Here is a 24,020-nt window from a genome sequence, read left to right on the forward strand (position 1 = left end):
ACCTCTCACAGCCTCTTACAGCATCTGTTCACGGCCCCCCAGGTGAACCTGACCCCCACTTTGAAAACCACTGGTCTACACACATGACTGCGTAGAGGAGGCAGCAAGATGCGATAACATGAGCCTGGCAGATGACAGCTGATAGTGGTAAACAACCAGAGCGATGCAAAATAGGCCAGCAGAGTGAGAGGCTGGTGCTGACAGCAACGCGAGCCATGGGGCTGTGCATGGTCCAACTGTGCTAGACTTAAAAAATACCTACAAAGGAACAGCATCGCACGACAACTACTGTACTCAGAATTAGTCTTCGTTACAGTTACAACCAAAGGCAGTGCAATCAACTGGTTACAACTATGCAAAGAAAAAACAAACACATGCAAGATAATATCATAAGTCTGTGAAAAGCAACACTACAGATGCCACGGTGGCACAGATATCCATGGAGATCTGTGTACGTGTTTGCCTGTGTGTATTAGTTGTCCTGCTATAAATAGCATGCTCTGGCAGATCGTTCATTCATGCTGACCCATATTTACTACACACACTGGCACTGAGTCCTAAACATGCACAGTGCAGAGAGGCGGGAGGGAGCGTGCTGTGACAAAGACCCAAAAGGAACCATGGCACTGAAAAAGGACAAGCCTGCTATAGCGGATTTAGCCCCTTTTCTGAATTGTCTGCAGTGCAATATAGAACGGTTCCCACTAACAATTTAATGTTTGCTACTGCCTTTTTTATTAGGTAAATGTCTTTGTTTCTGAATCGCTAGCTATGGGCATGCACAATCCTGTTCTTAAAATATTCAAATATTCATTTATAATGTGCAACTCGCTGAGTGGTTTGTGGCATTCACTGGTTTTCTATCTATTCCATAAAGGTGTTAAATACAGGACTTGTTACTTATGTTGACAGTTACTAGGTTACAGGTAACACTTTCCTTGACGCTGGCATCATACATATGACATAAGTGTCATAACAGTGTCGTAACGCAGTAATTCATGTGTCATAAACATTATGTCAATGTCATAAACATTTTATGACTGTCATTAAGTGACATTCGGTTATGGTAAAGACAGCCCTAACAATGTCAACTTTTCATGACCATAAAACGTTTATGACATTGACATCATGTTTATGACTCGTTCATGACTGTGTCACCATTATGAGATTGTTGTCATAACGGTACATATGAAGCCAGTGCAAGTTAAGTGTAACCCTATTATCTGGCAGTCCATTCAATGTATTTCACTGTACAGCCTTTCAAACTGTAGATGAAAAGGCTGTTATAATAATAAAAGAACCAATGGATGAACTTACTCTAATAATTCATAATTTGACTTCTTGTCCAGTGCATTTCCTCTCATGTCTCTGAAGAACCTCCTGCAGAGAACGCAGATAAGCAATGAGAGGACAGCAATAAAATGGCTACTCATTATGGACAAACATTTTCCCAACAATATGTATAAGTATGTCTGTTTCACCTGATTTCAAGGCAGCCGAGTTTCAGAGAAATGTCTTGGTCTACTTGATCTCCCGTCTCCAATATATAGTCGCTTTTTACCTGAAAGACAAAGCATTGGCAAATGTATAGACCTCTACATGGCTAGTGTGTGCCAATATCTGATGAAGTGTGTGGCTGAAAAAAATGACAAGTTCTCTCAGAACTCTACTGCAAAGTTGATTACATTAAATTACATTGCATTGCATTTGGTAGACGCTTTTTAACAAAAAACATAATCATAGCCTACAACACTTGTAGATATAAAGTGCCCGGGAAATATACAGAACAATAAGTACAGATGCCAAGAAGGCTTTTGTATCAAAGTACATTACACGCACATGCACACACACGCACACACACAAAGTGAGTCTACCCCGGGACTGGGCCAGCTCAAACATTAGTGCAGTATGTAGTCACGAAAGTGGATGCCGTTTCAGAATGCTCTGCTTTCCCCAACATGTCTGCCTCTGCAGTTCTTTATTAAATCATCAAACCCACCTGGTGATAAAAGTAGTTTAGTGTTGGCTGGTCTTCAGTGAACTGGTTCAGAAACCCTTTTGGCAAATAGCGTATCCGTAGTTCATACCTGAAATAATAATAAAAAAAAACACAACTTGATTTTGGATGACTTGTGTGGTGGTATGAAAACTTGTCGGTTGGGAGTATGAAAAGTGTACCTATTCCACACAGCTCCACTGAAAGCCTTTTATTCTGACTTTGCATTTCAGATAGGATAAGTCAGCCCACATAACTTATCCAAAGACTTACACGCATAGTAATAAGCAACTGGACATCTTCTGTGGAATTCTTTTTGAAGCTTACAACTTAACTACTTTTTGCAAAATTAACGTATATTGTGCGGTAAGAACTCATAAAAAAAAAACGTTCAGATTCTGGTCCAGAATGACTAGCCTTGTACATTCAAAGTATCGGCTGTGGTGGTTGTAGTACTTAGCATACAGTATATGGAGCAATGCACCAGAGCTGTGATGGGTGGTGGTCCTTTCGGTTGCCAATGAGGTCCACTCTTAGTTCAGTTCAGTAAATCTTGAGCACTACACGCACCAGAGCTACATACAGCTCCAGGCCTTTTTATTAGAATACCATAAAAAAGTTGATTTATTTCCATAATTCCATCAATAATGTTAAACTGTCATGGATTGTAGATTCATGGCCCAGTTTTTTTTAACTATTCCAATCATTATTTTTTTTCTTTTCATATACGTTGACCTTCCAGCTCAAAAACCCATGAATTGGGGAATTCACATTATTAGAATATTGTTATAAAATCACTTTTTTCTTCATCAAAATTTGGGTCACATTAAATCAGTTGAAATTTGGTACTTTCTACATAACATGCAATGGTCAATACTTGGTTAGGACATTCTCTGTCTTCATAATGGCCATGATGCGTTTAACATTGAAGTCAATGGCAAAAACAGTGCATGGGAGTTATGGAAGCCCAGATATCCTTGATGCTTTGCTGTCAGCTGTTCTTGTTTGTTGACCTGGTGCCCCACACTACCCTCTTCAATATACCCGAAGATTTCCGCGCCACGTTTTGGTGTTAACTCACCAGTTTAGTTCTAACTCAACAGAAATAAAACCCCATTCATTTTCAATGGGGTTCCATTTTTGGTTATTTAGAATTAAACTGGTGAGTTGGCGCCAAAACGTGGCATGGAAATCTACAGGGTATATTGAAGAGTGAAGTGTGGGGTACCAGGTCAACAAACAAGAACAGCTGACAGCAAAGCATCAAGGATATCTGGGCTTCCATAACTCCCATGCACTGTTTTTGCCATCGACTTCAATGTTAAACGCATCATGGCCATTATGAAGACAGAGAATGTCCTAACCAAGTATTGACCATTGCATGTTATGTAGAAAGTACCAAATTTCAACTGATTTAATGTGACCCGAATTTTGATGAAGAAAAAAGTGATTTTATAACAATATTCTAATAATGCGAATTCCCCAATTCATGTTTTTTTTGAGCTGGAAGGCCAACGTATATAAAAAGAAAAAAATTAATGATTGGAATAGTTAAAAAACTGGGCCATGAATCTACAATCCATGACAGTTTAACATTATTGATGGAATTATGGAAATAAATCAACTTTTTCATGGTATTCTAATAAAAAGGCCTGGAGCTGTACATCCAGTGCACTGATTGGTTGCAGTACTTCCCTGTTAGATACAGAGGCATTCCAAAGACTTTTTAGGCTACACCCCTTGCCTATGGCAGGTTTTTACACTCTTGTGCAGGGAGACAGCACCTCTCTATTTGCCTGATTCATTTTCTGACAACAGGGTACGTTAGTGGCACGTCTGTCTCTGACATCGTCAGTCTCTGACATCGTCACTGTCTCTGACATCGTCTGTCTCTGACATCGTCTGTCTCTGACATCGTCAGTCTCTGACATCGTCACTGTCCTCCTCCTCCATTTAGACTCCAATACTGATACTGGCAAAGGGCCGTTTGAACAGAACAGAGGCCCATGTCAGTGGACACTGATGAGCACTTTAGTAGGGAGTGAGGCATCTATCAAGCCCCATCATGTCAAGCTCAGGGGCTACACACACTTTCACTCAGCCTCAGACGGAGGGCTCATGGACAGAGGGTGAATGAGACAGGTAATTAAAGGCCTCTGTCTGGCTAGCCACTCACTACATATGGCAATGATTACAGATGGGAGAAAAACCTTCTTATGAAGGCAATCCTTCTTGTGCCCACGCAATATGAGTCATCTGTGTGTTAGCATCTTGACAGCTGTGTGATACTGTGTTTCACCTTGTGATCATATGCAGCTTTGAGAGAATATTACAGAGGAGAAGGGGGAGAGGCATGTCTCCTTTCAGGCTGGTATAACAAGTTTATTTGGCCAGGATGCTAAATTACAAATGAGGGGAGAGATTCCTGAAGCTAAAGATCTTCAGTAAATCTCCAGACTCAATCCACGTACACCTTGTCACACGCAACTCATGCTAATACGACTGTCAGCAGACCCTCGTGTACCCTTGTGTAATTCCGCTCAGCTTTGTGAGCTCACACAAGGAGGACCTCCGGATTTGTTAAATATGGTGTCAGGAGCACCATTATATGCGGCTACCTTGCTGCCTCAGTCCCTTGTCAGTTTGCTATTATCGGTGGAACAATGAACTCTGAAGTTTGAGACATTCTACAGAAAAACCGTGAGGTGGTCTGTCACACAGTGAAAGCACACAAGAGGATGGTTGCTGAAATGGGACAACAACAACCCATATTTTAGAAGCACAACGACTTTAGAATGGCTTCATAACAATGAAATACACATTCTGGAATAGCCCAGTCAAAGCTCTGAGAAAAAAAAACAATTGAGATGATATGGCATGAAGTCAAGAAAGCTGTTCACTCCAGACATCCAAGAAGCCTTGCTGAAGAGGGGCAGTTTTGTCAAGAAGATGGAGACAAGATACATCCATATTGCTTTGTTAATCTGATCTGCAATTACAGGACGCGTCTGGTTAAGGTTATTGCAACTAACTGAGGGTTGAAAGAAAAATGTCTGCACCCTTTGTGTTCTTTTTAATAATAGGCCAAGCTTTCGGTCTACTGACCTTCCTCAGGGCTCAGTTGGTTAAACACAGACTAACTCCGGTTAAACACAGACTAAGGGTTAAAACCTATTGAATGCAAGGGTGTTCTTACTTATGCCTTGCTGTCCTGTGAATGTTTACATCTTAGGGGCAATACAAATATGATAAGTAAATGTTTGGGCGGAATTAGTTAAAGCAGACTCTGATTGTTCCTTCTTGTGCTTTCCGGGAAGATCAGACCATGTTTTATGACCAATTTTGACAGAAATATAAGAAATTTCAAAGGGTGTACAAACTTTTTCCTATGACTGTATGAGCCAAACAGTCAGTACACTGAATTGCCATTGACCACTGAATTGACTGACTGTGTTGCCATTGACAGGAATTGAGATAAAGCATCTGAACCCAACCTACTGTAAAAACTCAAAACACAAGCTCATAGCTCTACAATTCAATTCCCCAGAAGAACAGTCTAGTGGTTCTGATGAACATCACGACTCCATGAGTTCCTACCTCACTTCATTTAACTCCTCATTTTCTGGATAGGCCTGAAAATGTTATTTGAAGTTAAGGAAAATATGATAATTCATCAAAAAAAGTTTTGCATTGAACATTCTTCACTCGAATCACCTAGACTTACTCAGCACTGGCACAGCTGAGGCAGTGAGTGCACACATTTACATTTGCAAGTGTCAGCAATCCACCTGCCCTGAAGTCAGAGGTGCTGTTTTCTGGTTCCAGACCAAGAAGAAAGTGTGAAACTGGAGCCCAATGTAGACTAATGAGGCCTGGCGTTACTCCTCTCTTCTCTCTGTCCTCACTAGGGCCACAGGGCTACCGGCCAAAGCAGCCTTAATCACTGCTGGAAACAACGAGGCTTGGCATAAATGATTAAAACTGCATCACTCCTCTGCTGAGATAGAAAGGTGGCAATGAATGGACTCTCGCCTAAAGTAGTGGTTTCAACATCAACAATGATGCACTTTAGGAGATATTACTGTGCTTCAGTATGGCAGGGTACTTTTCTAAGGGGAGCCCAAGCTCAAGTAAGACTCAGTGACTTAATTGGTCATTGGTAAGGCTTAAAGGGACACTGTGTGAGATTTTTAGTTATTTATTTCCAGAATTCATGCAGCCCATTCACTAATGATACCTTTTTCATGAATACTGACCACCACTATCAAATTCTAAGTATTCATTATGACTTGAAAAATTGCACTTTTCATACATGAAAAGGGGGATCTTCTCCATGGTCCGCCATTTTGAATTTAAAAAAACTAGCCATTTTAGCTGCAAAAATGACTGTACTTGGATCTTACTAGAAAATATTTGTTTATTACTTAGTAAACTTTCATGTAAAGATCAAATTTGGCAAAAGGCAGCCCAGTTTCAATGAGCAGCATAGTTGCAGTACCTTTTTTGACCATTTCCTGCACAGTGTACCTTTAACATTACAATTGAGCACAGGAAGTGTGCACATTCTGTTGCATAACAATTTTGCTACATTTTCTAGTGCAATTCATAATTCAATTATAGGCTGAACAACCAAATACAGGACTGCTGAATCATTTAATTGAGTATAGAAAATCCAACTCTGTTGGATGAGTGACAACATTTCAATAGTACTTTAGTGTGCAAAAATGTGACAGTTTTAGATGTTTTGACATAGGAGGAGGATGAGACATCCCGTTAGTTAGTTTAGGTTGATTTAATAGGGACAGATAGATAGGCTGTGCAACAGACTAACGGAAAGCATCATGGCATTTATGTATAGTCAAGGCTAATTTCCAATGTCCGTCCCTAGAAGGGCTTGTAAAATATGTATTAAAAAACCTTCATCTTACAGAGCAGCCTATCCATTCATTCTATCGAAAAGACAGCCACTACTACTAGCAGTGCTTTATTGTCTACTTTGCTTTAATGCTTTATTAAAACTATTCCACAAATGAAGTCTTTTTTGGGACTTCATGATGTCTCTTGTGACTCCTTTATGTAAAACATACCCCTCATTTAGGCTCTATAAATAACTCGTAATTTTGTATGGCAACCATTTTAAAAATCATTCTCTCATTCATATAAACACCCTCTGTTTACTTGATTAAAACGCTGTGTTGAATGCTTCATTTACTGATTTACTTCATTAACATGATTTGTTGTCCATCAGAGGCCCACTGTATCCGACTCCTGACTTTGTGAACATGCAAGAGCAAACAGGACTGAACTGGACTCACCTCCACTCATCCTGGGGGTGCATGCGCTCGAATCTCTCCCTCACGTGGGACACCCCTAGGTCCGGGTGCAGCCAGTGGATCTCGCCTGTCTTCAGATGGCTCAGGCGCAGGCCAAAACAGGACACACATTTCACCTTGTGGATGTCCAGGATCTTCTGGATGACCCCCTGTAGCGAAGGTTACATACCATGACATAAATTATTTGAGTTGAGTTGAACTGCATTCAACACATTTTTCGCTTTGTATTTTGACATCACACTTTATAGGTCTATGATATCCATGAAAATGGAGTACCAATATGTGCTTCATAATAACTACAGATGACCACACATAATGGAATGTAGCTACACTCAATGAGACAGTCCACCATTTCAGCTAGCTGGACCTATTCGGTTCAATGATGCCACGCTATCTTAGAACAAGGAGCAATGTCAAGAATCACAAGAACAGAAAATAAAGAGAAAGGTAACGCGTGAGTGTGTGCGTGTGCGTGTGCGTGTCACAGGTCCATGTTCTCCTCACCCTGATGTCAGTGGCGTCCCCATGGCGGATGTTGCTGGCCCAGGTGCACGGCTCACTGCTGCTCTCAAAGTAGTGGAAGACCTTCAGCACTCGCTCCAGAGCACCCGGGGGGCGATCCATACCCCCCGCACTCAGCCGGGGTTTCACCCCCGAGCACAGCGCATGGTTCAGGTTGGGGTCCAGGTAAGCCGCCGCCATACCTTTGGTGGGTGCTAGGTGTCCGTCATATTCTGAAAAGGAGAAGAGAGGACATGCATTCATGACATCACGCTAAACGAGCAGGTAAGAATGGGGAACACTACAGCTGGACAAGGCAGCCTTTCCTGCTCCTCAGCTTAGTCACATACTTGTTTGGTTAGCACTAGGGATGTCAACAATTAGTACAACTTCATGTTCAACTTAAAGGATTTATCCGGAGTTGGAACAAGTTTGCCTCATATTTGCATGTTTGGGATGAAATACAGTCACTCTAGAGCAAAATCAAGGCAAAAGGATGCGTTTTGAGAAAGTTTGATAATATCACGTTAGCCTCGTTAGCCATATCAGCTATGCAATATGAAAGATGCTGGCATCGTTTTTCGGCGGTTACACACATTTCAAAAACACAACATTTTAAAGTCTTGCACAGCTCAAAACAACGTCACACTTACCTCGTAATATGTTGAGGGTATCCACACATAAACCGAAGTGTCCAAAGTCCTTCATGTATTCTTGAAAGGTCTGCAGAATGTGGTTTGTGAAGCTACTACCTTGAGAATATCTAAATTACGGTCAAGACAACTATTTGACACTAAAGCCCACCAAGTAGATTGCCGAGTGCGTCGCACCATCAGCTATGATTATTTCCATAGCGAGTAACCACAGCTGATGGTGCGACGCACTCGGCAATCTCCTTTGTGGACTTTTGTGTCAAATAGTTGCATGGCCGTAATTGTAGATATCGTCAAGGTAGTAGCTTCACAAAACACATTCTGCAGACCTTTCAAGAATACATGAAGGGCTTTGGACACTTCGGTTTATGTGTGGATACCCTCAACATATTACGAGGTAAGTGTGACGTTGTTTTGAGCTGTGCAAGACGTTAAAATGTGGTGTTTTTGAAATGTGTGTAACCGCCGAAAAACGATGCCCGCATCTTTCATATTGCATAGCTGATATAGCTAACTAGGCTAACGTGATATTATCAAACTTTCTCAAAACGCATCCTTTTGCCTTGATATTGCTCTAGAGTGACTGTATTTCATCCCAAACATGCAAAAATGAGGCAAACTTGTTCCAACTCCGGATAATTCCTTTAAGTCGCTTAAAAGGTTAATCGATTTTAAAAAACAATTGCAATAATCGCCAACTCGACTGGTGAGAGACCCAGGTGAAATAGGTATGATGAAGTGTGTGTAAAGAGGTGTGTGAAGAATGGGAACATGTCAATCGCCTTTGTAATAAAGATTATAAATAGAAACTAATTTAAATTTAGCATTTTAGCTCATTTTGAATTTTAAGGTTTTATCTAATTTTTTGGGGGGGAAACATTGAGATTTTGGGAAAAAACACTGCTCATCAATTAATCCCGTAAGTTGATTGATAAGGTCAATCAACTAACAATTAATGAATTCATCAATAATTTGCATCCCTAGTCAGCACTCAAAGAAGCACAATCTCTTAATACAGGATATTTCAGCAGTTAACAAATGCACAAACAAATGCAAATAACAAATGCATATTATGTTTAATATGATTAGCTGGTTCAGTGAGCTGGTAGCAACAAAAGTGCAGCAGATCTTTCTGAACAAAAAACAGTTCCCTACTGCATAGACATGTCCAAAACAATATGGTCAACATTCGTTTCCTTTGAAACAGTATAAAAGACTCACAAGGTTAGCCCCAAAATAAAAGTCAAGACAATGTGGTGTATCTGACATCCTGCTCTGCTGCTGCAACATTATTATTTCCCATCTCCAAGGGCAAAGACAAGGTCCTGGTGCCAATTCCATATACTGCTATATCAGTACCATATTCATCTATGTGTGAATGTGGATTCTATACCAAAAAACAAAACCCTGTTAAAGCTGTAAATCACCAAGAATGTAAGAAAAAACACTGATGTGTGATTGTGACTACTGGTGTCGTCTGTCCCTTATTGGGAACAACCCTAGAGGATGTTGTGCTCATACAGAGGAAATGATTGTGACACAAACATAGATGTACTTAACGGAATCATCTGGCCTCCATTAGAAACCTTTTGGTTTGAAGTATTTGCCATGCAAAGCCTGATTCCTCTTTAATTAATTCATAATCTGCCATCTGCTGTCTGGTAGCAACGATAGGACATTTGTGATCAACCAACTTGTTTACGGTCCCCCATAAATTCTTTGACAGCATGTAGCATGACCTTAGGGTTAAGATTTACTCTTCTAAATGTTTTCAAATATACAGGCGATACCAAGTACATTTTGGAAAAGTATGGCATTCTGATAGACCAGCACATTTCATGATTCCTCTTAGTAGATACTTGTTTATCATGAATCATTTATTTCATCACATACGGTAATTGGTGCTACCTATAAAACATGCCACAATGTAGAGAAGTGCCTCATCAAAAAAAATCCCCAGATTACCTTGTCATCATTCCAAAGGCTCACAGCTTTACAGTCTAATTGGTTGGCGGCTGCTAAGGCCCTATTCCCCAATGTGTTACTGTACCAAAATACAACATTGAGCAGAGTCACTGTGACACTAATTGGCTGGATAATAGCACGTAGCCCGTGCACAAAATATAGTTCCACTTTTGGACAATTACAAGTAATCACTTTTAGGACAAGTCCAGCCAATTGCAACATGCAGTTGCATTGCTCCCTCTGGCCTTGGCTAGAATTCACTTAACTACATGTCATTGCAAAAGTTATGCAACATCAGCAGACACATTACTACACCTAACTTTTGGAGTGGTATTTGGAGTATGTCAAGACCTTTCACACAGTACGCTGTGGCTGAAAGGAAATTGAGGTCTTCAGGTACTGACAATAGCCTTGTGCTTTTATTTTTTACATTTTATCTTATTTTTCTGGAAAGCACATTGAATTGCCTTTACGTATGAAATGCGCTATACTACTAAATTACAGCACTTAATTGTTAACGCAGCCACCTTGACAACAAACACATGCCACCTTGATTAGATGCCCAGAAAAGATACAAAGCTTGAATTGTACACATGATTTTTAAAGTTTTGGGGGTTTTCATGTCCTACTTCATATTTCATACGCTTTCTATCCAAGTGGATCGCATGTCTGACACACCTTACCTCTTACTACCTTGACTATTAGATTTTCTGCGGGAAACACTGAATTGCCTTGTCTTGCCTTGCCTTGCCTAGAGAACAATCCAACTGTATGCTGAAATTGGACAGAGTTCTATATAAGATGGAAAGCAACAGAATTTAGAGTTCTGACTCTACTGCACTCACTCTGCACTGATCTGGTGACAAAAAGGTTTTGCAAACAGAGGACAAAATCCGTTGTTAAGGAAGTCTAAACCCCATCTAAACTCTACCCTTCTGACCCCTTGTGTCTACCATCAACACACATCATGTCCTAACACAATGGGAACGTGAACAGACTCCTGGGATTCCAAGTGTGACAATCTCCACTATAAAAGCACAGACTTAACGGTTGCAGAACACCTCAAAGGCAGTCATGTAAACACTACCACCACCACTACTAACATGCACACAGCAGCCAAACAGCACGTAACAATAATAAGAAAACACAACCTTTTAACCTTTCTGGTCTTATGCATCCTGCATCAGACTATTTGGTAACACTGAGCTGATAATGAAAGAAAACACAATGTTTAACTTTTCTTATTTCATACAGCTGGTATAAGGCTGAAAATGTAGCACTGTGAGCCTACAGTTGACTCGTCATCTCCCCCTTCCTCTGACACGATCAGCACCACCACCACCACCACCACCACAAAAATGCACACAGCAGCCACACAGCACACAATAATAATAATAATAAAACACAAAATTTAACCAAAGTTTGCACTGTGAGCCTGGGGCTGACTCGACATCTCTCCCTACCTCTTCCGCGAACAGGCCAGCAGCTCCACGCCGCTCTGGAGCCGCAGAGCGGCAAGCAGCAGCCGAGGCGACCAAGGCCCTTCGTACACATCAACGCCCACTCAGGTCACACGTAACAGGTATTGCCCAAGGCAGGGAGGACATCCACCTCCACCACCACCACCGTGCTCCACAGTGGAGCCCCACTCGGTTCAAACGGCTTCCGTAAACATCACCGGCCCAATTAGGTCACACGTGACAGGTAACAGGTATTGCTCTGGGGACATCCATCCACCTCTGCAGCCAATCAGATAACAGGCAACAGGTATTGACCCCAGGGACAGCCATCCACCTCCACCATGCCAGGGGAGCTCGCCACAAACTGCTTTCTTGATCTGTTTGGGGTTTTTCCAGCCTCAGCAGTAAAAAAAGAAAATTATACTCCCTCACCACACACACACCTCCCAGAGTTTCCTTTCCAGTCACGTCACATCCTGGTTATCACAATGTGCCTTGCCGCTATGAATCCTCCAGCTGTGTGTCACTGAGCCGATTGTGTTCCTGTGCCTTCTCTTCCCCCCCGTCCGTCCGTCCGCCGAGTGCCCCAGAGAATGCAGCAAACTTCTTCCTGAAGGGTGGGCTCAGGGCTCAGGGCCAGGGCTAGCCCCGTAAATACTGGCAGTGTAAATTCAACACTTTCAAAACAGAAGGATCAACACTATCAGTGTTAAATTCCATTCTCTCAAATCTACTAGGCTAGCCATAGAAAAAAACAACTCTTTATCTGAACTGGGATCCTGTCATTAACTCTGTGCTATTCATTACATGTCACTAGAGCAAGCAGACTGGCTTGCAGTCCAAGCGTAACTTGGTAAACAAATAATAAGCTCCCTGCCAGATAGCATGACAGCGAGGTGGAGCCTACGATATCTCATCTGTAAAGTCTGTGTGACACAAGTGGACTTCAATCCCTGCCGAAACTCTTGAGTAAAGCCCAAAAGTAAATAAATCACTGCTAATTTCAACTGAATTTAAAGGCTAATGAACAATTGACTATATGGGAAATTAATCACATTTTAATATCTGACTTGAGAACAGTGAGAAGTAATTTTTTCACATGGATTTTGAATAACGACAATACATAAGCTTAATCATCAAAATATTGGGGGGGGTTTCAATGTGGTGGTAATTTACCAAATTCAACAGACCAGTGCAGTTTTTGGTATAGGTAGACCTTCTGTATACTTGTAAACTATAACATTGGGTTTTACTTCAGAGGCTATAACAGACTTTGTTGATACACAGTTGATTACAAAATTTTTTGATAGAAATCAAATCAACTTCAGCAGTGTACACCATCAGGCTTAACGCTGCCCTCTACTGGTCTAATCCAGAACTATATAGTGCGATTATAGATGCGTGTTAATGTTTGTGTAGTTAATTAAACAAAAAGAAACACTTTAAATCCCAGCCCTACTTCAAATGAAATTGAAGAAAAGCATATAAATGGTGCGTAGTTAAAATAAACATTTAGAGAGTAATAATAGTTTGAGGCTTAAAATTCAAATTGAGGTATTTAAAATGAAGAAAAGCATACAAATGAATACCCAAAATGTAATTTTGCACAAGGGCAAAGAAATAGCGTGGCACAGTGTAACACATTCGAGCCTCAGTTTCCAAAAGCATACCGGCTGACTGCCTACCTCTGCCACCACGATATGCGGCAGTGTTTCACCCTTTCAAAAGACCTTTGTCTGACTGATTATTGGTGAACAAGGATGGAGGAATTCCATCTGCAGACGTGAAGTAGCTTGCGAAATTGCTGGGTGAATGGGCAGCCTGTAGTGGCCAATCAATAAGGTAAGGCCTCTCAAGCTCGGATGGCATTCTCTGCCTGTACTCCGGTGTCCACAAAGCTAAGCCAGCCTAAGCCACAACCACAACTGAACATGAGGAGAAAAAATACATAGCTTCTTATGTATGTATGTACCGACAATATTGTGAGAAGGCAGTCTCCCACCTTCTCACTGCTTGACTGTTGATGAATTATGCACTTGAACTAACCTTCTCACAAATACACATCAACACACTGAAGAAAACCACAAGAACATTTATGTGTGTAGGAAGAAACTGAGCATGAGCAAGAATTCAAATTAAAAAGGAGGTGAGCTAGAGGAGCAGCTCATGTTTGAATACGGACATATAGACTCATATCTCCTTCTGATGCATGGCTGTGCCATCCAGTCATTTTTCCGGTGACTCACGAATGACATTTTCTGGGAGTGCATCGATTGTCAATATCAACTTGGTACAGTCACAGGATTACAAATCCGCTGACTGAACAATCGGACAGTACAGTTAGATCTGTGTTTAATTGTGGATAAGGTATTGCAGTCATGCCCTCCATTGGCTTATAAAATAAGAAATCAATCAACATTATCTACAGTTGCAGTTTATCCTCTATTCTACTTATTTATACACTAACATTCACAGATCCACACCCCCCCCCCCCACACACACACACACACACACACACACTTGCACTGTGACAGGATATCCAGGTGAACAATCACTACCTTCCACTTCGGCCTTTTCTTTCTGGTCGTAATTACACCTGTGGCTACAATGGCCGAACACGATCCCACATCCGCTCAGAGACCCCCGTCTAGCCCTCCGAACTCGCACTGCTAAGATAACTTAGCCAGGACCCCAAGGCTACAGGGTGCTGTGGGGCCCCCTGGAAAGCAAATTTAGCCACAAAATTGGCTGTGGCATAGGCAGGTCATACTTACGAGCTAGGAATTAAGGATACGTCTGCCAGCTATGGAGTGGAGTATTGTATATAAACTATACTTGACACCACAGATTCATTTTTCAAGCACACATCATCACAATTCTGCTTTTAAAAAAAAAAGCTTTTGGCCAATTGGGGGCACCATGGCAGGTGGGGGTCCCTAGGCTTCAGCCATATCCAGCCTGTGCGTTGATCCGGCCCTGAACGTAGCCACCATTGGCGCCTGTGAAAGGAACACGGGAGGTCTGTGGTGCTGCCACACTGAATACACAGAGAAGCTTTGAGACTAAGACTCAGTAAGAAGATCAGCTCTCTGGTAGACAATAAAAGACAAAAAGAGAGAGTTGGTCTCCAATTTCAGCTGCAGGGGTGTCGTACAGGAAGGTTAGGTGTGACTGAGTCACCAGGGGCCCGATGTATAGAGGGGGCCCACACAGAGTCTGATACCTGTCGACATGGCTAGGGGGGGGTCCATTGGAGCCGACTGTACATAAGGACCACAATTTGCTGCTACGCCCCTGCCTAGATGAGCTCTATGGTAAGACTATAAAAGACGAGTAGACAGAGTTGGTCTCCAATTTCAGTTGTCCACTCTTGCCTGCTCCCTACGAGGGGGTTTTCATGCAGTCATTACGAGCATGTATACACTCGTCAAGCCTGTAGATAGGGTTGAGGGGCGTCCAAGCCCGGATTAAAAGGGAAAAAAAGGGTCTGAAAGGTTCTGCAGATAGACCTATGCATCTCGCTGATTATGTGTGGCTAAGTTGTTGTTTGACTGTCCAAATGTATTTTCCTAACATAGCATGCCAAGCTGTTGTTTGCCATTGCCAAAAAGTCAGTAACTGAGCATCTTGATTTAGGGAACATTGGACACCCTGCTCCCTCTTACAAGGGACAGCTTTTACCTGGAGATGTATATTGCAGACAGTATGATGGACAAAACCTCCAACACAGACATGGCCTTCACACCACTGGCCTTTTTTGTATCCGTCATGCACAGATGTAAACTTTGAATGTTCATACAACAGGGCTTGAGAAAAGTCATGTCGAGGTCAGAGAGGATGAGACGGTTAATCAGGACAAGCAACCATTTAGATGTTCTAAGAGGAAAAAGAAATCAAGACCAACTCTAACAAATGCAATGTCAGACTAATCTGGCCTCATACTGTTCCCAAATTCAACCACCGAGTACAGTCCAAACATATATCACAGAGACATACATCAGACCTACTCTTCTACAATGGAATCTATGGAGATATGGCTGTCTAAAGAAATCATTTGCAATGTTAACAATAGAAATCACAACAATAGTTATTTTTAGAGAGGCCGATTTATCTAAGGTGTCCCTGTTATGTCTTCAGCCAATTATACTGGATATCCAAACCCCAGTTTCAGCATGAAAAATATTAGACCGTTACATCTTCACTCAAAATGATGGAGATCCAAACCTAGTAGCATAAAACTGATATCCAGACAATGCATATCTAAAGCCTTTGGTATATTAAAACAGAGTGGAGAAGGGCAAGGCAGCTGGCATGGTGGCAGGTTGGGTACGCTTCGTGGTACATGGCCTAGTTATCCACCTCGAGGAAGCTGCGCTCATCACAGCAGCACACCGAGTCTGACACTTAATCGGTCCACGACGAATGGGAATTCTTCCTCCCCGAGTAATGAAGTAGCTTCGTGCTACAGCGACTCCTCTGCAGGGCATATGGTTACTATGAGTTTATCATGTACTGCTACACTGGAGAGATAAGTCCTTACAATAGCGGACAGATGTGAAACAATGGTAGTGGGGGGGGGCTTTTGTATAATCACGCCAATACATGTGGCTGCATGATGAATTTAATATCACTTACAAGGACAGTTGATATGGTGCACTACCAGGTAGCGAATGACACAGATGCATCAGAGGTCTAATCAAGCTCACACTAACAAAGCAAAAGCAAGCGTATTGTACCATTTAAAAGGACAGCCCATCTCAAAAATGTGTCAACAAAAAAATCAAAGCAATGACAATGTCAAACGTCAAACATGTACATCACCCCAAGCGCAGCAAGCTCCAGAACACTGCAAGTGAGAGGGAGAGAGAGAAACATCACATACTTGGCAGAGGTGGGCCATAGGGGCCGTAGGTGTAGACACAGGCTCCTCGCGTCCAGCACAGAGGGAACAGGCTGCAGCCTGTGGGCTCCATGTGTTCACCTGCTGCTGCGGCTGCTTTCCACACCCTCAGGATGCCACAACACTCCACCAGGGACGGAAATTAGCACCAGCCACCAACCAAATGCAGGGGAAATACAGCAGTGATTTGAGTCCACCCAGGCCCTCTGGCTGCCCTGCTCCGCTGCTTGCCCTGATGTTCGCATAGAGAGCCTGGGCAGCCGACCCCAGCCAGGGTCCAGTCCAGCCCCCTTCTGGCAAAACGGCACCAGAAGAGGGGAGAGGGAGTGGAGAGGGGCGGGGGGTGTCACTCAAGTCCAGATGCTTCCTGGAGTACAACAATGGCAGGTATTCTCAAGCTTCACCACGAGCTCCACAAAACCAAGCCCCACAAAACAGGGTTTGATTTGAAGCCTCGTGGAGAGAAGAAGAAAACGGCATCAGAAGGTTGGGGGGTGTGCTTTTGCACGGCCTCGTTTTCCGTCACAGTTCTACCCTTCTTAATATCCACACATCCACAAGGGCTTCACAGCAAACGACATGAAAACACATCCCCTGCTAGGAGTATTCCTTTTTGAAAACTAATCAAGGCAGACAACACAGCTGGAAGACACAGAGGGGTATCCAATAGGAAAAAAAATAGTATATTTCTCAAAGCTCCGAGCGAACATCTCTTTTCAGCCTCTCCCGCTCTTATCCAGGACACGGTGCTGTTGCAGTATGGCTCTCCCAAGTGGGCCGAGTGGAAGTGTGTGAGGGCTTGTGTGTGTAGAGAGAGAGAGAGAGAGAGAGAGAGAGAGAGAGAGAGAGAGAGAGAGAGAGAGAGAGAGAGAGAGAGAGAGAGAGAGAGAGAGAGAAAGTGAATGTCACTTTTTCTCTACCCACATTCCACTGTCCCACCCACATTGAGTGAATGAGAGAGAGAGAGAGAGAGAGAGAGAGAGAGAGAGAGAGAGAGAGAGAGAGAGAGAGAGAGAGAGAGAGAGAGAGAGAGAGAGAGAGAGAGAGAGAGAGAGAGAGAGCGAGAGAGAAAACTGACAGACAGACATGACAATATTAGGGGGGGGGGCAGTGGAATAAGATAAGGGTAGATGAAGTGGCTGACAATGAGAGAGAGAAGAGAGGGGTGGGGGATAAAGAAATGTAAAGAGCTAAGAACAAAAAAAAAAGATGAAATGTGAGGGTCATCAAAAAACTCAATCAGATGACAGGCAGAGACAGCGAGTGGATCACACAGTTAAAAATGGTAGAACATATGCAGGTCTCTCTCCCATCCTCAATGACAGCCGTCAACTCAAGCTCAGCCCTAGCCTGTTTGCAATGAGGACATAGCCTCCTTCACAGCACAGGGAAGCTTCAACTAGTAGCACACATAGGCAGTTCATGGACGCCGGTCAGGCACGCGTCCACCAAGAAATGAGAAATTGGGAGTGTGCCAGACCCAGAGCTACGGGAGGAAGAGCTACGGCTAATCCCAAAAGAAGCGACTGAGAGTTATCGTTTAGCTAAAATCCACAGAAGTGTCCGACACAGAGAGTGGGACTTCATGTTGTTATAAGCCAACTTGTGTATTTTTGTCACTCACCCATACCCAAGTCACCCTACCCATCTCAGAGTTGCCACTGAGAAACATGAAGTTACAAACATACAAACACATTCAAATCACCAGCAGAGTAGAAGCACGCATCAAGCCAAACCCTGAAAGACAGAAGCCCCAAAAAACCCAACCCGCAACTGTATAAAATTTAAAGCGGCAGCTCAAAAAAGGCAGCCCAAAGTCGCTTACAATAAGCTGAATTGCCCATAGCCCTCCGCCTGTTTACAGACACGAAACAGTCTGCTTCACAGCACAAGGCAGGGAGCCGCATGTCCAGTCTGACCAGGTTGTCATGTGGACGATGGGCCGGGCAAATGGCCCCACCCCCCCACGGCTACGCAACGCTGGCTGCCCCTGTCCTTGGGAAAACTGCCAAAAGTCCTCCAACCACAAAGGCACCTCTTCAGGTCTTAAATTACACCATGCAGTGTGGTCAGGTAAAAGAGTATTCGGAGAGGAAAACAATGTCAGGAGGTGACAGGAGAGAGGAACTGCTTCAAGCCCCCAAGTTCATTCTTATAGCTGAAATATGCAATTTTTTTCTATCTGGATTCTTAATAATTCTTAATCATTTTTTCCATCACATATATGTCATGAATCTACCCCATAAAAAGAGAACTAGATGTCACTTTCAACCTTGCCGCCTTGCTTGCATGGCAGTCTTGCTACGGGGTTCTTGTGTTTTTGGACACCATCAACAAAGATGTTGTTTTGCCGCCATCTAAAGGATAATTAGCATATATCAACTTGTTGCCCCTTGATGTTGATTCAAAACGTGTTACTCTCTAAGCAAAGAGGGTGTTGAGCCCTATGTTACAATAGGCAGGGGAAGTTAGCATGACATCTAGTTTACAATATCTATGCCTCTAATCTCTTGTGTTTTTGACTACCCCCTTTACCTGCTGTGTTCTGCCTTCAAGTTTGGCTTATTTTTTTCCTCTCGGTTGCTACCTAGGCTGTTTTGTTGAAGATTGTTAACTTGAGAGAGAGAGAGAGAGAGAGAGAGAGAGAGAGAGAGAGAGAGAGAGAGAGAGAGAGAGAGAGAGAGAGATAGAGAGAGATTCAAAACATGCATAAATGAGAATATGTCCATGGTACAGGTGCATCTTTGGCACAGTGTGTACGTTTTGATGTTTTCCATGTCTTCCTTAAAAGATCTCAAGAACAGTTTGCAGTTGAACTGATATTGAGCAGTTCTGAAGGACTCAAAGAAAACTGATCAATGTGAAAATGGGTTAATTGATTAACAAGTCATAATGGATAAACCTTCATATGATCTGCATACTAATATGCAACGAAGAGCCATGTTGTTTGAAATACCCCATTAAAATGAACATAATAAATATGATTTAATTCATCATTACTATACTGTATATGACCTAGCCTCGCGACGCCATCCTCTGTGCTCCACCCAAAGATTTTGGCTCCGCACATCCTGTGGCAAAAGCCTCGAGCTCGGTTCTCTCAGTGATTCTCCAATCAGCAAACAGTTGAGAGTGGTGACGTAGAACTCACCCGCGAGCTCCGTTACTGATTGGTTAAGGTAACTATATTCACACTTTCGCTTTGTTATTTGTATGCTTTTGCGATGCTATAACGTAACAGGCATGCTAATAAAGCACAATATGGGTTTTAATTTGAGTTTGGAACTTCAATTAATTTAAATGATAGAGTAAGATCAGACCATCTCCCATCATCCACGGAGATGGATTCCTCATGGCTGTTGCCAGACTGATTGACGGAGTCAACAGTCGGCTATTCGCCCAGGCTATATATGACCTACAGGCCATATCAAACTTCTTCACATTTCAGTCTTTTCCAAAAAAAGCTTTAGAAAGCTGCGGGCGGGCTTAGCCAGGATGTCTCGTCACTACACTGACCCAATTCTGATTTTCCACCACAGTATCCCTTTAACAAAGGTGTTGTACCTCCTTTGTAATGCAGTCCCTGGTGTTTAACCCCTTAAGAGACTGCATTATACATTTTGTGTTACCAGAATGGCAATGACCAGTAGTGCATTACTTAAGGCCCTGTGTTATGCCATAGCAGGGTAGCGCTGTTGTAGTTAACTTTTCAATGACTATTACAGCATTCCACTGGTGGCATTATGGGGCTACGTGTGTGACTCTTGACTCTCAGGTGATCGGTCTCCTGTATTGGGGAGGACTCACTTGAGGCGGAGGCGGAGGCGCACATTGTCAACATGAACCTCCCACAGGGAGGACTTACATTCTACTTTCTCTGATATTTGAGTGTGTATGAGAGAGCTCACTGATTGGTGCCCATTGTAGCCAATACGCTTGCAGTTCCACCTAGGTGGGGAACGTAGGCAAGAGAAAATGAATGGTATTCAATAGGGCAAATTGCTAAAATATATTCTACTCCAAGTCCAGTCATTCCAGTCATAAACATAATAAACAAAAATGTCCTGTTCAGAACTATGGTTGGTATCATACAAGAGGCTGTATTTTCCAGTTTTTTTGGAGCTTCTTTGTTTCCACCAGGGCAGAAGATTTCGACCTGTACTGGAAAGCATCCCGCAGGAAGAACTCGCATAATCAAGTAATCAGTCACAGAAAGAAAGCCACACCCTCCCATATAAAATTTCTTTATTCAGGCCTCACAAAGTCATTTAGAATAGTCTATAGGCCTGGTCATTTACAGATCCTTTGTTCTATTTTATGTTATCCTATGGGCCTATTTTTATGTTATCCTATGGGCCTATACAATTGCAACCTGTATTCATTACTTTACATTCCAGTGTCACAGTTGAATTGGACAGAAAAATCAGGTCAAATTGAAAGAACAGTTGTTCTACAGAATGTTCAAGTGAACCCAGGTAATTTGGAACATGGCACTGGACTATAAGTAGGCCTAATGATATTCAGGTTGGTTGCCCATGACTAAAATGCGACATTGAGACGTTCATGGAGTTAATCTAAAAGTGTGTTGGCCTTGGCTAAATTGACATGGAATAACACGTGCAAGATCTGCTGGAGTTCAAGCGTACATAAATGTTCTGTCATCTGTCATTGCCTTTCATCTTTAGCCTTTTCATCTACTTTATTGTTATTCTCACAAACGTGTTAGTTTTATCCAGCTTCATCTAGTAGTTGATTTGATAAGCAGAATATTTCTCTTTGGTTATTTCTGCTCGTTCAAATATGCACTCGGACGCGATGCCTCTCACTCTGTCCCGATCAATATTCAGGAATTTTCCAAGTAACTCACCGATTATGGACGTAACTTGCATTTCAGCATGTTGCTGGCAGAAGTGCTGGAATGGTTTTCTGTCTACTAGCCCCTTCATTTTAAAAAAAGATAGAGACAAACGCTACCTAGTGCGCCCATGCCGTGTGGTAATAGTTTGCCGTCACTTCGCGCCACCATGCTATTCTTGCGTTTTCTTGCTACGTCAGGTGCGTAGTGTAGCCGATGCATTCGAACCTTGGTACAATGACACGCGCAACAGGCTACGGATAAACAGACGGTGGGCTAGATTTCGTAGCTCCTTTAGAAAACGAGTTTCGTTCTCACTCTCGAGTGGCAACTTGATTTTTGTAATATGACCTCCTGACAATATGTAAAGCAATATTCTGGCTGTTGCCACGCGGAAAAGTTGCACGTTGATATTAAAAAATAACAAAAATAAAAAAGACTGGGGGTGACGTTACACAATGCACAGTCAATGGGAAGTCTCCGCCCCTCAAAGTTGAAAAGGGAATATTTATCCGCATATCGGGCTTTTTTCATAGGCAGATAATTCACCTAATCATTGAAACAACGTAGGCATTTCATTCCTGACCATTTTCCTGTTACTGGAAAAAATAACACAGCTTGCATTTCTTTACTGACACGTAGTTGTTTGGAGAATTGATCTACCCCCGTCACCTCATTGCTCTATTGCTTTGAGGGAACAGACCTGTCCTCTTTTTGACATTTATCTCTCGTTGCCCAATGATGGTCAGACAGTCGAACACTAACAGCGAAAAAGAGCACTTCTGAAAGTTTGAGAAAAATACATTTTTTTTTGCATGTACACAACAAGTGAGCCCACTTACCCCCCAACTTTTTTTTTGCCATGAAATTTGACGGTTCCAGGTAGCATGCACGCGCTAGCTGTATTCTGCCTCGTTGACTTTGCATTGACGTGACGTCACTCAGTCGGCTATTTTTGTTGTCATTTTTATAAATCAATGTGCAAGTTTTGAGGATGGCAACAGCCAAAATATTGATTAATGGGTTGTCAGGGGGTTATATAAGCAAAAATAAAGTTGCCACTCGTTAACACCAACGAACTGACAAGATATGAGACTGGGCCCACCACCTAAAAAGAAAGGGTTGGAATCGAGTTCCCTAGCTGTCCTTATAAACAATGCTGATGTAATCAGAACTTATTTTGAATGCAGGTCAGTAAAACTGTGTTTTACGTTAGGTACAGGGGTTTTAATTTCAATCAGAGAAAAACCAGGACATTTCCATAATTTTATGAAATATCCCGGGACGCCCAGGACAGCTCGCAAAATCAGGACATGTCCCGGGAAATACGGACGCTTGGTCACCGTACTGTATGAGGCTTCAGGAGGGAGGTTTACTAACATTTCACGCCACACCCTGCTAGTTGTTCTCCGTTAGACTCACCCTCCTAAACCTCACTCCCATCCGAGTCAAGGCACCAGTGTAAGTGTTCCTGTGCAGTCCACCACCTCCTAGTCAGCGCGCTCCCGTTTGGGTATGGGAGGCACAGCACGATACCACTGAGCTAAAGGACTGGTCCAACAGCTGAGCGTTACCAATACTGCATGAGGCTTCGGGAGGGAGGTTTACTAATGTTCCACACCACACTCTGCTAGCTGGCCTCCGTTACACCTCCCAATGCTAACAATAAAACCCTTGTAACAATTGCCATCCAGGCAACTAATTGTTTTTCCCCCCTCATCCACATTTTTTCCATGAACAGCATATGATTAAAATACTCCCCCCAGGTCCAAAGTTCCTTGAGTTGGAAAGTGACAAAGTACAATGTTCTGTCCAACAACATTATGAAATAAACACTTACACAGCTTAACTTGAGGGACTAATTTTCTGCAAATAAATTCTAATACAACACAACACAATTGCAATCAGCACTTCACATACCTGCGTAGTAGGAGGAGATCCTTGAAATATCTGGGGAGAGAAAGAGATCTAATTAGTATAGCGCCTCTTTAATCTCTTTCATTTGTTTTCACTCATATGAAAAAGGTGTACATTCTACCACAACATTTATACACACCCAAATAATATGCACACACACAGTGTGACACACATAGTATACTGTGCTAGTTTCTGCGCGCACACATTCATTCACACACACACACACACACACACACGCACACACGCACACACGCACACACGCACACACACACACACACACACTCACTCACTCGCTCACACACACACTCACTCACTCGCTCACACACACACACACACTCACTCGCTCAAACACACACACTCACTCTCACACACACACACACACACACTTACACACACACTCACTCTCACACACACACACACACACACACACACACACACTC

The 24,020-nt window shown here is 42.6% G+C and overlaps 1 protein-coding gene across 10 annotated transcripts in view; it reads right to left on the reverse strand.

Annotated features, from left to right (window-relative positions):
• ptk2ab (protein tyrosine kinase 2ab) overlaps window positions 1-24,020 on the reverse strand; it is an 84,840-nt gene that overhangs the window by 48,297 nt on the left and 12,523 nt on the right. For 3 of the 10 annotated variants that reach the window (XM_063199772.1, XM_063199768.1, XM_063199769.1), the window contains exons 1-6: window positions 16,791-17,561; window positions 7,834-8,063; window positions 7,312-7,478; window positions 2,000-2,087; window positions 1,482-1,561; window positions 1,318-1,380 (exon numbers count right to left, since the gene is read on the reverse strand). In XM_063199772.1, coding sequence (XP_063055842.1) covers window positions 1,318-1,380; window positions 1,482-1,561; window positions 2,000-2,087; window positions 7,312-7,478; window positions 7,834-8,063; window positions 16,791-16,881 — 719 coding nt within the window. In that variant the 5' untranslated portion in view covers window positions 16,882-17,561. Of the gene's footprint in view, window positions 1-1,317; window positions 1,381-1,481; window positions 1,562-1,999; window positions 2,088-7,311; window positions 7,479-7,833; window positions 8,064-11,911; window positions 12,319-16,790; window positions 17,578-23,583; window positions 23,614-24,020 lie in introns of those variants that run through there. The other 7 variants (XM_063199776.1, XM_063199771.1, XM_063199773.1 and 4 more) reach the window with 5 other exon arrangements.

Source organism: Engraulis encrasicolus, chromosome 5 (genome assembly GCF_034702125.1).
Source record: "Engraulis encrasicolus isolate BLACKSEA-1 chromosome 5, IST_EnEncr_1.0, whole genome shotgun sequence".
Taxonomy (NCBI): Eukaryota; Metazoa; Chordata; class Actinopteri; order Clupeiformes; family Engraulidae; genus Engraulis; species Engraulis encrasicolus.